Source organism: Eschrichtius robustus, chromosome 6 (assembly GCF_028021215.1).
Source record: "Eschrichtius robustus isolate mEscRob2 chromosome 6, mEscRob2.pri, whole genome shotgun sequence".
Lineage (NCBI taxonomy): Eukaryota > Metazoa > Chordata > Mammalia > Artiodactyla > Eschrichtiidae > Eschrichtius > Eschrichtius robustus.
Genome location: NC_090829.1, coordinates 24,938,404 through 24,956,549, shown reverse-complemented (window position 1 = coordinate 24,956,549; position 18,146 = coordinate 24,938,404). Strand labels below are relative to the sequence as shown.

The 18,146-nt window shown below is 39.7% G+C and overlaps 1 protein-coding gene across 8 annotated transcripts in view; it reads left to right on the top strand.

The window, feature by feature from the left end:
• Positions 1-18,146, top strand: part of SLC9A9 (solute carrier family 9 member A9) — a 685,705-nt gene that overhangs the window by 331,360 nt on the left and 336,199 nt on the right. For all 8 annotated transcript variants that reach the window (XM_068546052.1, XM_068546049.1, XM_068546048.1 and 5 more), the window contains one exon: positions 7,756-7,861. In XM_068546052.1, the coding sequence (XP_068402153.1) occupies positions 7,756-7,861 (106 nt within the window). The remainder of the gene's footprint in view (positions 1-7,755; positions 7,862-18,146) is intronic.

The following is an 18,146-nucleotide window of genomic DNA, read 5'->3' as shown; positions in this document are numbered from 1 at the left end:
TTAGCACAGAGGGCCCCATGCGCACAAATATTTTCAAACCCACAGCCTTCTCATCGGTCCAGGTTTTCCCTTGCTAAGCATGAGCTAAAAGATTTGTCTAAGTGACTTCTTTTCTACCCATGGTGGGGTAGGGGCAGGGAGGACTGAAGGGCCATTCTAGCTACATCCCCACTCAGTAACTCATATATTGAAAAGTCAAATGCCTGGAAGTTTAGCCATTTTGTAGTTCCTATGGTGAGAGGGTAGCAGGGTGTATTCATTTGCTAGGGCTGCTATAACAAATTACCAGAAATGTTGCAGCTTAAGACAACACAAATTTATTATTTTACAGTTCTGTAGGTCAGTAGTCCAGGTCGGCTCAACTGGGGTCTCTACTCCAGGTTTCACAAGGCCAAAATCAAGGTGTTGGCTAGTTGGGCTCTTACAGGGAAGCTCTAGGAAGAATCCTCTCCCAGGGTCACTCTGTTTGTTGGCAGAATCCAGTTCCTTGCAGTTATAGGACTGAGGTTCCTGTTTCCTTGCTGGCTGAAAGCTGGGAATACCTTGGCTTCTAGAGATCTCCCTCTGGCCCTTGCAAGTGAGTCCCTACATCTCAGAGTTAGCAATGGAGTGTTGAATCCTTCTCACACTTGGAATCTTCCTGACTCCCTCTTTTTTTCAGTCTCTCTTCTGCCTTGCCTTCAACTGCATCTCTGACCAGGCGAAGAAATTTCTCTGCTTTTAAGAGCCTGTGTGATTAGGTTGGACCCACCCGAATAATCCAACATCATCTGCCCATTTTAAGGGAACCTTAATTACATCTGCAAAGTCCCTTTTGCCATGTAAGGTTATATATGCACAGGTTCCAGGGGTTAGTGCATGGACATCTTTGGCGGTGGGGGGAGGGGCAGGCATTATCCAGCCTACCTCACAGAGTGATGGCATGAATGATTGGACACATGGTATGATCCCTCTCCTCCTGTCCCTTTTCCCCTCTCTCTCACACACGCCCAGTGTGGACTCTTCTCAATATTACTCTTGTTCACCCTTAGCAGCTTGTCTAAACTGCTTAGAAAGCAGGAATATGCACCCTCTAATTGAAACCTTTCTGTAACGTCCCTCAGGGTCTTGATCCACAGATTGGGCAATGATGGTATAAGATACCTGCTTGTTTCATATCTTTTCGTAGCAAGAGAAAAATTTATTTGTGAAACCCACTTATATTATGATCATGACTAACACTACCATCTTTTTTCCTACAATTGTTACATTTAATGGGTCACAGTGATATTTTTACCTTCCATTGATGACCCATCCAAGCTTTGTCTGCTTTATGGCTCCACTGAGCTTTTCTCTGAATTTATTTCATGATTTGTAGGCAAACCCTTGCCTACTGTGTTCATTTTTAAAATGGCAAAATGCTTGTCGTAATCCTGATTGGAGAACGCTTGTTGATGACAGGGTGAGTCATCTTCACTCAGATATTGAGCATACTGCAAAGATTCCCCATTAAACTGCACCATGGCTCATTAAACCCCGTCGGTGAGAAAACTGGGTCTTATTTTAAATGTTTATGTTCTGTGCTAATGTTAAATTTAGAATATTTCTGTTGCAGGTACCTTTGGGAAAAATTTTAAAGCACCAGCTAAAGTGCCAACAGATTTCAGCCCATAAGTTCCCAAATACGGAATCTGGGAAACATCCCCCCGACCCCTGTATTTATTCTCAGGTTTCTCCCTTCCTAATCTTTAAATATCTTTTTTTTTCTGAATACCAAACCTTGTGATCTTCTGATTACCTTTTTATATTCTCAGTAACTGCTAAGGACTGTACTCCTGGTTTTAAAGCAAAAGAGGAAGTAGATTATTCTGGAACAACATTCAGCCATGTTTGAAGTCAAGGAAAGGACGTATGATTGTCAGTGTTTTTATTATTCATATATTGAAGAAATAATCTCTGTCCACAAAGCACTTACATTCCAAAAACGGACTTAAACAAACAGAAACACTCATGACAGAACTGTGATTCCAGAAATGTGCCAGTGGAATTAATATGAAAGGAATAATTTTCCTCATGTGGGAGTTTTAGAAATCCTCTACATATATGCCAGAAGAATCAGCTGGTTATAGTGTGGCAAAAGATATTAAGATCTAGGAAGGCTTTCTCAACAGGAATCCAACAAGAGAGTTAAATTCTACAGAAAATGATTTGAGCAACTATTTTCTCATTTCTCTCAAAGATGATGCTTAGCCAGTATCATTCTGGCTGCATAGGATGTAAATTAATTCATTACATACAACAAATGCCTTTGGACAGTGGTTCTCAAGCTTTTTGGTGTCACAACCACTTTACAGTTCTTCAAAATTAGGAAAGACCTCAAGGAGCTTTTTGTTTATGGGTGTTACGTCTATCAATTCTTGCCATGTTAGAACTTTAAATTTTTTTAACATATTTTCATTGCTCTATTTAAAATAGCCATCATAAACCATTTATAAGCTAAATGACATATTTTTATAAAAATAAATTTATTTCCAAAACAAAAAAATTTACTGAGAAGAGTGGCATTGTTTTACATCTTTTCAAATCTCCTTAATGTGTGGTGTAGTAGAAGACAGCTGGATCCTCACATCTGTTTCTGCATTCAGTTGCACTCGCACACATCATACAGCTTCTGGAAATTTCCACCGTACACAGATGACATAATAAGAATGAAAAACTCAAGTGACATTGTCATATTATTCTGAAAATGGTTTTGACCTTGGGGATCTTCCTGGATAGGTCTCAGGAACTCCCAAAGGACCCTGGACCATACTTTGAAACCATTGCCTTGGGGCATTAGGGCTTGTTTCTCCCAAGAATCCCTGGTGAAGAGGGCTGCAACAGTGTGCTTGCATATGGTATTTTCTTCACTACTAACTTGGTACCAGAATAACATATCATATTGATGGCCAAAATAAAATTGCAGTGTTTTAGGGTTAAATCATCCATGATGATTTGTGTAACTTCTGATTTAGAATAACCTCAAAGAAGTAAATCTAGTGGTTAGCTTTCTAGATCTGGCATAGTTTCTCTGACTTATTTCAGAAGGGTTAGGTTTTCTAGTTGTAATTCTAGGATATGATTAGCAAAGCTTGACTGGCAAAACCAGTACATGCACTGATTCTGCTGCCAAGGCTTCTGTGAGAAGGTTTAGGCTCAAAATAATTCCAGTATTCGAGCCTAGGATGCCTCAGCTTTTTTGGAAGCCTCTCCTTGAAATCTCACTCTGTATAGTATTTCAGAAAAGTGGGAAGAGTTACAGGAGAATTTCTTCTGTAGGAATTACAGGAGTAAAAAAAAAATCCCACATTTTCCCAATAATCACTTGTGGAAATGCAAAAATGCTACCTTATTTTTGAGACTACCAGCGTTCTCCACCTGTCAGGCCTGACATGGTTCAGCTGCACAAGCCAGAGACATTTTTGATTCTCCATGTGTCAGGGACAAGTGTCATACATACTGATTTGCACAGAAAACCACAGAGAGCACTCTCCAGGGAAAGTCAGCATTTTGACAAGGCTCAGTGATGACTTAGAGCAACAGGGGTAGGAACTATTGTGTGATGTTGTCCATAGACCCATATCATTTGAAATTTAAATTCCTTGTAAAACACCAAGAAAATATGGGTCAGAGAGCTGCTAATGGAGATTCTAGGGAAGGGACTGTCACTAAATCACCCTAAAGACTTAAAAGTGACTGAAAGGGCATTAGGAAAGAGGTCAGTTCAAAAGCTAGCAGTAAAAAAAAAAAAAAAGCAAAACATCATTTAAGAGTCAGCACATTGAGGTACTGATGGGGTCAGCCAGTCATTATCTGAATTTTTATCTCCAGGTATGGTTATTACATTTGAGATGAGAAAATAGTTTCAGTGCTTTAAAGGGGTTCCCCTCTTTTTCCTCCCTCTTCAACTTCTCTTTCCGCTTATTCTTCTCAATCTGTGATTTAGAAATGGAAGAGAAAGCCTCGCTTGGCTTTCTGCTCCATGGGCTTCCCTTTATCACCAGCTTCTCAGAAGTGCCATCCACACCACCGCCTCATTCATTCCCCCAAGACCCCTCGCTGTTTGATTGCTGAAACTATTTTCTCAGATATCTCCAGTGAGTCAGTGGCATTTCTCAACCATCCACTGCTCTTACCTGGGGGTAGTTGTGTGTGTTTGTGTGTGTGTGTATGTGTGAGCATACATAAAGTTATGTATGCTTGCATAAAGTTGAGCATAAAGTTATGTATGCTTGCATTCCTTACTACCAATTTGGGAGACAAAGCGGATATTTCTCCAGCTAAAAAGTCAAGTAGAAAGAGGATGTGTTGGGGAGGGGCCCCGAGCCCCAAGCGGAGCTTTCAACCCACCACTAAGCGATGAGTACAACCACAGCGTGACAAAGGCAAATATGACTAAATCCCCTGATAAAATCAGAGGCTTAAGAAATTGGATTGTGTCTTCTCCCCTTCTTATCCACATGGGGTCTAGAATGTTCTCCTCATACTGTCACAAGAAGGCTCATCTAACTAGGCATTGCTTTTCAGCCCAGCCTCGGGCCTAGGTTGTCCTTACAAACCCAGCAACACGTGGGCAGAGCTGGTGTGAGCATGTCCACAGCTGTTCCAAGAGCTTCTCTCCTGGGAAGGTGCCACAGAGTCTTGGACATTGTGTGTGAGATTGAGCCCTGCCAGTGAGCTAATTAAATGTGTTTTTTAAAAGCTCTAAGCTTAGCAGCGAGAGTGGGCGGCTAATTTCCTGACTCACCTATTCAACTCATTTGTGGTCCCAGCAAATACTCCCTCTTGTAGGACACACTGCCTGGCTCTATTTCCAAGCCGTTCCATTTCTTCACAGGGTAAATAGGAATGCACAAAGTAATAGCTTTCTGTCTTGTGTGGGATAACGTTTATGAAGTGGAGTTCAGTTCTTTGTGCAAAAGGAATTGTGGGAATGTCAGAACAGTTTTGAACAAAACTGTATATTCAATTACAAGCCTTTCCCTCCTAAGGCCCAGAGCTCTCACTGGAAAGGTGCAGAGTCCATCCCAGCCCAGGGTGGACTTCGTAACTGGGGATGTGGGGAAAGAAACCCTGGGCCTTACATCCCTGTTCGTGAGCCCAGGAAACCTGTGTGTCTGGGAGTGCAGACAAGCTGCAAGTCATCTTCAAAGCTTGGAAAATCAACAATCACAATAAAACAACAGCCGATGTTCAATAGAGCTTCCATGATAGAATTTTCTAATTTAAAAATTACTTTTATTCCACAAAATCCTAGCAAAAGGAAAATGTTGCTAATTAAAACCCCCAATGGAAGTCTCTTTGTTTTGATTAGATGCTGGGTCTTGACTAACCTACCAGGAGACAGAGGTTACTTAGCAGAGGTAATTGTTAGCCCCTCCTACGACCGCCTGCGAAGGCTAAGAGTGGTGGCAAATGTGAACAGCTACATGCTAGTAAAGAGGACATCTCTGCCATTCTGCCTATCGTGATTAAGGATCTACTCAGCTAGAATAATGAAATTGACTCTATGCCTAGTAAAATGGGAGCCAGCTAATTGTCATGCCAATTCATGACATTTTATATCTGTTGTCTCTTTACCTCAAAGCTAGTTGTTGACTTCAATACTCCTTTCCCTAGGATAATTTTTAGTAAATAAAACTCTATGCATGATGAATATGGTTTTCAGCCAACTTGTTCATGCTTAGGGTCAGGTTTGGCAAATATCCCACGCATATATTTCATGCTTCTTTTTCTCCATGTACCCCTTAGCTGTAAGTGTTCCCCAAGGATCTCTCATGAACTCTCTTCTCTTTCTATATACTTTGCCCAGGCAATCTCAGCCACTCCTGTGGCTTTATGTTCCATCTACATGCTTATAACACTTAAAATCTTTCTTCTGCTTTAACTCTGTCCAACTCAGCTTACAGCCTTTTATTTCCAGCTTTCTTATTGAAATTTCCATTGGAAATTCTACCTGGCTATTTAAGTCAACATGTCAAAAACCAAACTTACAAAATGCCCCTGTCTACAAACTAATTTCTCTTATGCAGCCCATCTACCAACTGCCCAGGGTTGAAACCAAGATCACTCCTTGCTGTCTCTCAAGCACCAAGACCCACCAATTCTCCATCCCAAATATCTTGTGGGTATTGTCACCTCTGCTCTATCCTCCCTGACATTATCTTTTATTCATTCACTCACTAAAGGCTTGCTATATTCTAGCACCGTGCTAAGGGCTAGTGACACAGAGGGAAGATGAGAGCCAACGAGTAAGTAAAGTACAAAGCACGGTGGTCATTGACCTATGAGAACCCAGGGTGGTGGATGTTCAGGGCAGAGCAGGATGTGAAAGAGTTTAGGAGACTGAATCTAGGACTCTTCCTGTCTTGGTACAACTCATCTCTTGCCAGAACATTTGGGAAAGCTTCTAGCCACATGTCCATTCTGCCCTCTGCCCTGCTGCCTGAACTTAATTTCCAAGGTTTAAATCAGATTGTGTCACTGTCTGACTAAAACCCTTCCATTATGGCAGGACAAGTGCCAAACTTCTTGATTCTACTTACAAAACAGTCCAACTCAGCTTTTTATCCCCCCAGCACTCTTTTATACAACACAGTTACTAACCTCACGGCCCATGAAATAGGAAAAGAAAGAGCAGAAATGAAAATGCCCACCCTGCCTCAAAAATTTACCATCAGTGTCATGTTCAACCACCCTCTTTTCCCCTTTGGCAGTCAACTCAATGGATCATTTTCCTAATGATTACTGTTCACGCTTTGCATGACTGTTTCAAGTATCAAGACACTGAAATAGTTTTGATGGCCACAGCTAATCAGTGTGTGATTATTTACTGCCTGGTGTACTCCCAAAGCCTCCATACAGACATGAGGTATATAGTAGCCATGCAGCAGGCTGCCAAAAATGAATCCTCAGGTCTTGCTTTTAGGAGCATTGAGTCCATCTTTATAGATGAGTGTGATCTCGAGAGAATGGGAACCAGGTGCCGACTACCTCTCCCTTCACAGGAATAAGTCGCTGCAACAACATTCATTCATTCATTCACTTAGTCGTTCACGCATCAAACATTTATTGAGCGTTTGCCAAGAGCTCACAGTCTCTTCTGTGATATGTTCTGCGATCCCAAATTCTGGGATCAAAAAGGAGTGACCCAGGTCTTTGCTGAGGGATCAGCGGGGTGGAGGGGAAATTTGAAAGGCTTTCAAAGATTGAATAAAGGTTTGTTTTGTTTTGGGTTTTTTTGGAGCAAGAAGTGTGTGTGTGTGTGCATGTGTGTGTGTCTGTGTTTACGTATGTAAGGAAGGAGGGGAACAGTGGCACTTGGATGGGAAACAAATAGCTGCTCTAGTAAAGTGAATCAAAATGCCAAGGTAATTAAAAAATGACACATGTTTGGGAAATTATGGCAAGTTCCTTGTGGCTTGAGGGAGGCAGCAAAGGGTGGTTGGGGGGTGGGAGTGGTGCAGACAGAGATGCTGGAAGGTAAAGAGTGTGAAGATTATAGAAGACTTGTACCAAGGAGCTCAGACTTTCTCTGTAAGCAGTGGGGAGCCCAGAGAAATCTCTAAGCAGGGGAGTGAACAGTCAGATTGTTTTTTGATTAAAGGTTCGGAGTGTGTATAGTGATGGATTTGAGAAGATGAACATTTAATGAGTGCTTTATACAGGTGACCACAACCAAGGACAAGTCCATGGCTACGTCCCAGCTAACTCTGCATATCTGTGTGTCTTCCCTAGTGACGGTGTTGGCCATTTTCCATGAACTGCATGTCGACCCCGACCTGTACACACTCTTGTTTGGGGAGAGTGTGTTGAATGATGCAGTTGCCATAGTCCTTACATAGTAAGTACCAGAACTTGGCCTGTGCTTCTTTGACCGTGTAAAATGTGCTTCTACTTGGTGATAATTCCTAGTGGCTTTAGTAGTATCTTCTCTGTTACGTCATAGAGATACAGTCAATTTCTAACTTTTAAGGGATTATTATCACAGAAGAGGTCCAAGAATAGGAACATTTCATTAGCCACTTAATTTCTAACACCATTAATAAACTTCATGTTTCCAGCTTATTACAAGATGATACTACTCAGAGGGTAACATTTTTTTTCTCGGTGTATGTATTTAGCTGATTCACTTAGGCTTCCTAAAATGCACATAAATCAGCTTTCTTCATTTCAAATCGATATCATTTAATTTTTTTCCTTATGTCACTTTCCAGACAATAGACTAATAGAAACCGTTGTATTTATACTAATTTTGGCAAATTGGAGATAGAAGTTGAGAGTCGGAATATTCTTTATTTATCAGTGCAAATGTAACACGGTATAGGAACACACACATTTTAAAATCATCACGTTGACAAGTAAAAATGAAGGAGCTTCGTCTGCTAAGAGTTAATGTAATTTTCCCTTCATCCTGGAAGAATTTCCTTTTCCAGATGAGAACTAGTGCTCTTTCTTCACCTCCCCTTTAGATGCTTACCATTTATATTTAATAAGTGACACTTTGGTGGCTTTCACTATGTCAGAGGTCTCTTCTTGGTTTTAGATTAAGACCAACGTTTTGGGCAACAGTCAAATACCCTAAAGGAAGGTAGCTCTCTAATAATTAAATGTGACAACAAGATTCAATTCAGGGTGTTAATTACTTCAAATGCATTTGAAAATGTCTCGCAAAGTAACAAAGGATTTTTAAAAGTCAGATCGCCCAGAGCGGAGTAAGAAGCAACAGAGCCGCACTATTCTTTTTTTCTGCCAGCTGACCTTTCTTAAGGCTGCCACCCCAAAGTTACCACTGAATTCAGCAACTTTCAAGAAGGAGTCTCCAAAAAAACTTATATTTTACCTGGCTACTGAGAAGTGCCTCTCCTGCATTAAAGGAAATTACCAGTGAGTGCAAATTAAGAGCAAAAGCCATGGCAGATTCACAAATGCCAAAGGATGCTTTTAAAGAAACACCAAGAACAATTAATTAAAACATCAGGGATCTTTGTCCAAGATATACTAGTATTAAAGGAACATTTGGAGGAAAAATTTTTGAAAATCTGCTGAGTCCCTCATCTTCTCTTCCTGAGCTGCCATGTTGTAAAAAGGCCAAGCAAAGCAAAACGACTAAAGCACAAATGAGCCTTGGGAAAGAATCATGCAGCTACAGCCAAGGAAAGGTTTGGCCTTCCTACTTTCAGCACTACCATGCACAGTAGTTTTCCATTAAAAATGCAGACTCCAAGGATGAATGTTGACACTGTTGAGCACAAGCCTGGGGGGCATTTGAAACAGTCCATTTACGATCTCCTCAGGTCAATATGTGGTTATTACTGGTAGCGCCTTTTCTACTCCCCTACCCGTGCGTTGCATGTCTTAAGAAAATGTGTTTCCCACCATGGCAAGGTCCTTTCCTTTCTAGGCACCAGACACTTGCCAGTCTAGCTGAAATCTTGTGCTTCCCAGCTTTGGCATTTCAGGTATTGTGCAGAGTGACTCCAGTGAGTTTCAACATTAAAATAAAGATAATTCTAAATTAGGAATACTTGACACGGAAAGTTCCACACATTCACACCTGCAAGCTCGTTCTTCCACCTGGTGCATTTGGACTCCACCAGCCTCTTCCAGCAGCTCTACTTAGCGTTAATGTACAGCTGTCCCTCTGTCTCCACAGGGAATGGGTTCCAGGCCCCCTGTGGATACCAAAATCCACAGGTGCTCAAGTCCCTTATATGAAATGGCATAGTACAGTCAGCCCTCTCTATCCGTGGGCTCCATGTCTGCTGAGTCAACTAACTAACCTCGGATTGTTCGATGAGGAACCCGCGGATACGGAGGGCCTCCTGTAACTAGGTTACCCTGGGTCTAGACTCTCTGTCCGCCTGTGCCGTCTGTTGACCACTTCTTCTTTCACCTTACACAATCCTCCATGTGTTTTACTCTTCACTTTTCTCACTTGCTTCTTAAACTTAGTTTACAGCACGTATGACAATCTCTTTTTTTTTTTTAACATCTTTATTGGAGTATAATTGCTTTACATTGTTGTGTTAGCTTCTGCTGTATAACAAAGTGAATCAGCTATACATATACATACATCCCCATATCTCCTCCCTCTTACGCCTCCCTCCCGCCCTCCCTCTCCCACCCCTCTAGGTGGTCACAAAGCACCGAGCTGATCTCCCTGTGCGATGCGACAATCTCTTTTTATACATCTACTTACACACACATTCCCTCTCCTTTAATGCTGCATCCCCACACTCTCTCTTCCAACTATCTTCTAGTTCCCATGGAAGAACCCTATTTAACAGTTTTCCATGACTTTCAGACCAGGAGTTCAAACATTTGTCTCTCCATTTTTCTCTTCCTTCACTCTAACTTCGCATAGTAGCCAGACACATCTCTCTGGCTTGTAGCCTCATGCCTTTCTTCACAGGCGCAAAGCTCTCTCTTCCCAGCTCCTGCTTCTGCCCCATCAAGTCTTTCACCATGTACCTCAGTCTCCTCCTTTGGGAACCACTAGCCCACATGCTAAGTCCCTCCTCCACCTCTGTATGTGCCTCCATCGATTCCTTGCCAGCTCGGCCATGCAATCTTGGGTTTACATGTATATTTGCTTTTCTAGATAGTAACTTTCTGAAGATGGAGACTTTGCACTTGAAACGTACATTAAAAGAGCAAATGAAAACCTCCTTTGTATTTTCCCTTTCTCAGTTCCATCTTTGTGTGGTTCTGAAGTTCAAGAATAGAGGTAGAGCTTTTATTGTACCATGGAAAGGAAAAGACACATTTTGATGTGAAATCAAGTACAGTAAATGACCTAAATCATCAGCCACTATGACCTTGGCAGTGACTCCAGAGCCTCTTTGGAATAACCACACACTTTCATTTGTCTTTCCGTCTTCTACAAGTAAATCTCCTTGCTTAAGAACCATCCTCTTAGTACTTATAAAAGTTTTATTGTTAGTTTTTTGACAGTAATGTGCTCTAGTATTTCTCATTCAAATACAAAGTAATTTAGCCACATTTTAGATTAAATCAGCTTTTCTGTGCTAATCTAAGAAGCGAGTAACTAATTACAATACTTTTTCTTAGGTTAAATGTGCTCTGAATTTCAGACAACTAATTTATAATTGAATTTGATGACCACAACTCTTGTACACAGCGGCACGTGGTGGGTGGTGTCCCTAACGCTTAAAATGATCCAGAATTATCTTAAGATAAAAGTAACTTTATTTAACAAAAAGTTTTGAAATTAGCTTTTCTCTGATCCATGCTATTATTTCAAGTATATAGGGAATGTCATACCCAAATACGTATGCGTATTGGCTCATGAATGAATTCCATGTGATGGATTTGCATTTCTAAAAATTGTGTTGTAGACTGTGAAGGAAGGCAAAAGATATAATGAAGACATCTTGAAAGGTGTGTGTTTTTGAATCCTGAACAAAGACATTACTTTCAGAGGCACCGTGGTAGGGTAGAAAGAGCCCTAGGTTTAAGTCAAAAGTGGTGGTGTCAGGATTGTCACGAATTAACTGTACAGTTATTGCAGTTGACATGAAATCAACCCAAATGGGAGTAAACACAAGGGGAGTCTGTGTTGGCTGATGTAACTGAACTGCAGGAGTAGAAATGGCTCAGGAAAGGATCCAGTGAAATGAGCTGAGCTCTCACGTCGCTCAGCTTCTTCAGGGTTATCTCCCTTACCCGGTCACTAGATAGCTGCCAGCGAGTCCCAGGGCTGCATCTTTCTTCAGGAGGATAGAGCAAGAATCTTTGTCCCATTATTCCCAACATAAATCTTAGTACACCTTATAGATTCTGATGCCATTCCAGACCCACCTGTGGCCAGGGAAATGTGCTTCATTTACTGTCTCAGGTCTAAGTCACATTGTTCATGAATTCAGGGCAGTAATTGGTTTTACTTAGAAGCACATGAACTGAGACTGGGGAAAGATGGGATTATTGCTCAGAGTAATACTGCCACAAGAAAGGAAAAGTGGACGCTGGTCAGAACCAAACCAAAACAAAACAAAACCTAAAAGACCACGACAGTGACTTCATATGGCCATAAAGTCTTCATGCTTGTTTCCTCACCTATAATATGTAAGAATAGTTGTTCTGTATACGTTACAAAATTATCCTGGGCAATAAATAAAGCAATATATTTGGAAAGGCTCTATAATCTATATAATCTACATAATCTATGCTTATAAATGTATATATACTTATTATAATTTATATAGTCACGTATATCAATATCTTTCATTGTACTTACACAGATCTCTCTGGTTCCATTGTTAGGACTAAAGATAGACCTGCTTCTAGTGAAGCATTCCTTCATAAATATGGCATTTTATGATCCAAGGAATAGAGAGAATAACCATTTTTACATGTGATTTCCCCCATTAGGAATGAACCACTTAGTTAAGGTACACTGTCTAAAGAACTAGAGGTTGAAGTATATTACTTAAAGTTATACACGTACTCACAACCAAGATTGATATTACTTGTGGAAGGTAATTGGAGGAGGAGCGAGAGAAAGGCAGGGCTAAGTTACCTAAAATGTCACATCTCTCACAGTAAGAAATCAATATGTATGTGTGGAGTTGATAAATCAAGAAATGGAAGCATATACATATTATTTAGAGTCATGGGGCAGCCATCGGAAGAACTAAAACCATAAATGGTTAAAAGGAGATAATTTTGCTATTGTAGGACCATGACAAAGGGGGAAAAGATAATTTAACTCTGTGTGTCCTTTCATACTGTCTGAATGCTTGTATGTGTTTGAATTATATTTATATAAAACATTCTTCAGGTGATCAAATATCAAAATAAAAGCCAATTTATTTGATGAGAATAGAGTCAAGCAATCCTAGCAGGCAGAATTCACTACAAATAAAATTAAATGACAAAGGATAAACCAAGGAAAGCAGTTTCAACACACATATTGATAGGTTAATAGTCTTTATAATATATATAATGATTGTTAATCTTTTTAATATACCAAATGCATATTAGTTATGTTACCTGAGGCAAATTACTTTCTGTGCACCAGATGTGTCATTTATAAAATAGGGGTGGTAACAGCACTTATCTCGTTGGGTGGGATTAAGCATAAAGCTCCTGGAACAGGGCCTGGCTCATAACACTCAATAAACATTAGATACTTGCTGCTGATATTTCTTCTGTTATAAAAGACCAATAAAGAAAAGGGAAGCATAATAGAAAAATGGACAAAGGATATAAATAACGAACAAGAGAAGAAACAAAAATGGCTGATGCTCCACTAAATAAGATCGCCGTCACTAGTAATAAAACAAATTACATATCATTTTTTGCCTAGCGAATCTTCAAATTTTCAGAACTCAAAAAAGAACAATCATAACTTGGGGCAAATTGGAGTTTGGGAGAATGGGAACCCTGCCACATTACTGAGCAAAAAGAGAAAAGTGATAGAACTTTTACAGAGGCAATTTGGCGATATTTACAGTCATTAGATTTTGTGAATCCTTTCATCCATTTATTTTATTTCTGGAAATTTATCCTAAGAAGCAGTTAAGGGCATGCGCAGAAATTTCTCCATGAAGATGAATGCATTGATTTGAACAAAAAGTTGTACATAAGTTACTAGTTGGTTGAGTAAGTTGTAATATATTAAGATCATGAAATCCTATGCAGACATTTGAAAGATGATAGAAAAAGAGTGTTGATGTTAAAAGATATTCACAATATATCTTTTAAGAAAATAGGAAAAATTTTAAATGGTGTATACTCTAAGATCTATTTTGGTTAAAAAAAAAATCACAGCCAAATTCATGTGTATGTATGCATGTGGGTATATAATTAGAACACCTTATTATTTACACACAAAATCAGAGCGTTAGGTGGGATCATAGGTGATTTTTATTTTCTCCTATTTGCTTGTATATATGTATTGGAAATAGATTAAACTACTTATGATCGACTCTGGTCCAAAGAATCCCCCGTTAACATACTTGATAATTGGCAATCTTCATTTAAATGCAGATTCTACAGAGGTTTAAGTTTGAAATTTTTTTCTACCCATGAAAGAGAAGAAAGAGGATGATGATTTGTTCTCAGCCATTTATCTGCAAAACTGAAATATTGCCAGTACTGTACTGAAACATCTTCTTGTAAAGTAATTCCACAGTGTACAAATGGCTCCAGATTTTCTTAGAGATAAAATAAGAACCTCATTAAACAGCTGGCTCTTGGATGATAATAAATACATACTAGGTGCCTTTATTTTCTGTTAAGCAAATGATTACAAGGAAATTTAATATAGATTATTGAAAGAGATGGAGAAATGGACACCATTCTCTCTTTTTAAATAAGAGTGTTATGCTGCTTAGAGGCTCTTACTAGAAAATGTCATTTCAAGTGTGATTCTGGTGAATGCTTGGCACTTAAGAGTGAGTGACATTTTGAAAGACCACATTTCTTATAGTCCATGCATCTTAAGGGAAATTTAACATGGAAATTAATGGGATGGCTGTGAGACTCCCAAGTACCATGCGACTAACAGGAACCTTGAGATGTCATCCAGCCATTTGACAAAAATGTACTGAGGACCTGTATGTGCCCGACTCTATGCCGAGCGTTGGTAATGTAGATGGAGGGGCACAGTCACTCATCCCTACTCTCAACAGTTCTTCACCGAAAGAGGCAAACGGTAGCTAAAGCAGGATTTAATATGTGCAACAAAAACTTGCTCTATAAATTATCCCAGAAAATAGCTATGTAGGGATTGGCTCTAAACATATATCATTAAGGAAATCTATTATTTCTCTTGGTACCATCATCTCTAAGTAGATTACAAGCTCCTTGAACGAAAGATATACTTTACTCCATCCGCCATGGCATGCAGCTAATTATCTGGAAGTTTCTCAACCTTTCAAACACAGGTGGGGACATCTTACTAATCCTCTCATTAAAATCCATTCCAGAGGATGGATGTTTAATATTCTTCATACTGCTTCTTCTAAATCTATGAAACGCCTTATTAGTTATGCTCACTAGCGCTACTTCTTCTCCCATTTTACCCATAGCTGTAAACATAGGGTGATAAGGAGATGTCTCCTTTTGATGAGAATGAACCAAAACTGTTATTACCACCGGAAAGTATAATATTTCTCATGAATCTGCTTAACTTAAAAACAAATTTCTTATATCTTGACACATCTTTCTGAGGGTAAGTCACTTTGATATTTGCCTTGGAAACTGATAATCAGCATAAAATACATATATTTTGATGCTGTCTAGATACTGCTGGGATACATAATTAGAAAAAAAAAAAAAATTATGGTCCTTTTTGCTTAAGGACTCCTTGCCCTAACAGTCAATTCCATGCCAACTTCATTTTTTTGGACACCAGGTGGCACCACCTAGCAGGAATGGGACAGCGTCCTGGCATCTTTAAGAAGCTACTGGGAGGCAAAGCTCAGCTGACCTCCAGCATAACTCAGAACACCCAGTGTTTGCTGCCCACACCCCTGCCTGCTGCTGCGGCCTTGTTTGCTTTTCCTTATTCCTGATCCCTGGTTCCTGTTTCCTGGCTATGACTCTGGCATCTCCCCTACCCTATCTTTTAATGTCCCTGTTCAGATTACTGGGAATTGACATTGACTTTATCCTGTGACTCCAATCCCTTGCCTCTCAGATTAGATCTGATGTTTACTCACTGCTTCTCAGGAACTCAGAACTTGCTTTGCTTCATGTCAAACCACGCGCTACAGACTGAACTACCAAAAATAAATAAATAAAAGAAATCCATATTGGGACTTCCCTGGTGGCGCAGTAGTTAAAAATCCACCTGCCAATGTAGGGGACACGGGTTTGAGCCCTGGTTGGGGAAGATCCCACATGCTGCGGAGCAACTAAGCCCATGCACCACAACTACTGAGCCTGCGCTCTAGAGCCCGCGAGCCACAACTACTGAAGCCCACACGCCTAGAGCCCGTGCTCCACAACAGGGAAGCCACAGCAATGAGAAGCCCACGCACCACAATGAAGAGTAGCCCCCGCTCGCCACAAATAGAGAAAAGCCCGTGTGCAGCAATGAAGACCCAATGCAGCCAAAAAATAAATAAATCAATAAATAAACTTAATAAATAAATTAACTAAAATTTTTTAAAAAAGAAAAAAATAAGAAATCCATATTGATGGTTTCTTATCTCAGTTCCATTTATGCTTTAATTTATTGGTGTATAAGTCAGATGTAAGTGCCAGAAACCCAATTCAAGTTAGCTTAAGCAAAAGGAATCCACTGGCCTATTTAACACGAGTTGGGCTGACTCTGGGCATGCCAGGATTTAGGGATTCAAATGTGGTTGTCCATTCTTTCTTTTTCTTTCTTGGCTCTGATTCCTTCTGAGTGCTAGTGTCATTCTTTCCTAGTACAGACAGATGATTGCACAGATAGATGACTACGAAGTAGGAGAGAGTGACTTACGGCATCTCCAGGCTTATATTTTTCTAGTTCAAAATAACACTTAATTCTCCCAATATTTGCATATCAGCCACAGAGAAGGACTCCTATTGGCTCTGCTTGTATCAGAAGATCACCTCTAGGCCAATCACATAGTACTCTATGGAAATTAAACATGGTGATTGGCCAGATCTGAATGATATCCCCATCCTTGTGGCCAGTGGCATGGAATCTATTATTAGAAGAAAGTGATTGGAAGTCAAGTTTAATCCCAGAACAACAACTACCATATTTCACAATAATGGAATGTTCAGAAAATAATGAATTGAAATGAAGCACATAGGCCCTATGCCTTTACAAACTTTAAAAAATGCTTTATCTATTTTTGTTTTTATTTCCGTTTCTCTAGGACATGTATACACTACCAAATGTAAAACCGATAGCTAGTGGGAAGCAGCCACATAGCATAGGGAGATCAGCTCGGTGCTTTGTGACCACCTAGAGGGGTGGGATAGGGAGGGTGGGAGGGAGACGCAATAGGGAGGAGACATGGGGATATATGTATATGTATGGCTGATTCACTTTGTTATAAAGCAGAAACTAACACACCATTGTAGAGCAATTATACTCCAATAAAGATGTTAAAAAAAAAAAAAGTTTTATCTAAAAAGGCAAACAATCTTTGCTAAACGTAGAATTGATTTGAAGGAGAGAAAAGGAAATTCCCAGGTGTACAAGGCAAGAGTGGGAAGATACCACTGTCAGTAGCTGCATGATTTTGTATAGGATATAAACCCAGAGGTTTTGGAGCTGGAGTCCCATTTCCATGTGGAAATCAGAGCCCTTTCTCTTGTAGGCTCACTCATGATGATAAACTTGAGCAAAGCTCTTTGAATAAAGCCTGGATTCTCAAAGTGGTCCCTCCGTCACAGACTCTGTCCGTCAGCCTTAAAAAATGGTGAGGAAACTTGTCATTTATCTGGATTTTGCATCAGAATCCCTGGCCTGGGAAGTTGTGTGTAGGAAATACAAGCCAATGAATTAAGATTAAAAGATTTTAGGACTATTGAAACGTCTGCCCCAGCATTATTTCCCTTCCCTTATTTCTAAATATGCTAAACTTCTCTGAAGTGATACTATCTCAACGCAGACACATGGAAATCCCACAGAAAAAAAACAACCCTTCCTGAAAGTAAATTCACAATAAAAATTTACAAGCCACAAAAGGAAATAACTCCACTATGAAGAAAAGTCAGGAGATAAAAGTAAATCAGAAGAACAAGCACCCTAAGGAACTAAACAAAAATTATAAAATCTTGAGATATATTATAAAATAAGCGTATTAAAATGACTAAAGAGATAAATGGAGGAACAGAAAACAAGTTAGGAAAGAATAATGCAGATATCGACATTAAAAACTAAACGGATGAGATAAATGTCCTATTAAATGCAGCTGGTTAACCAGAAGATAAAGTTTGCAAATGACCCAGAATGCAGAGCAGAATTAATCTGTGGCAATATTTGAAGAGATAATGGATGATAATTTTCCAGAGTTGAAGAGAAAAACTGAAACATCATATTATGTCCAGAGCTGGAAAAATTAAAACTAACCCACATCCAAATATATTATAGTGAAATATGAGATCATCAAAGACAAAATGGAAATCTTAAAAGCAACCAGAGAGGAAAGATG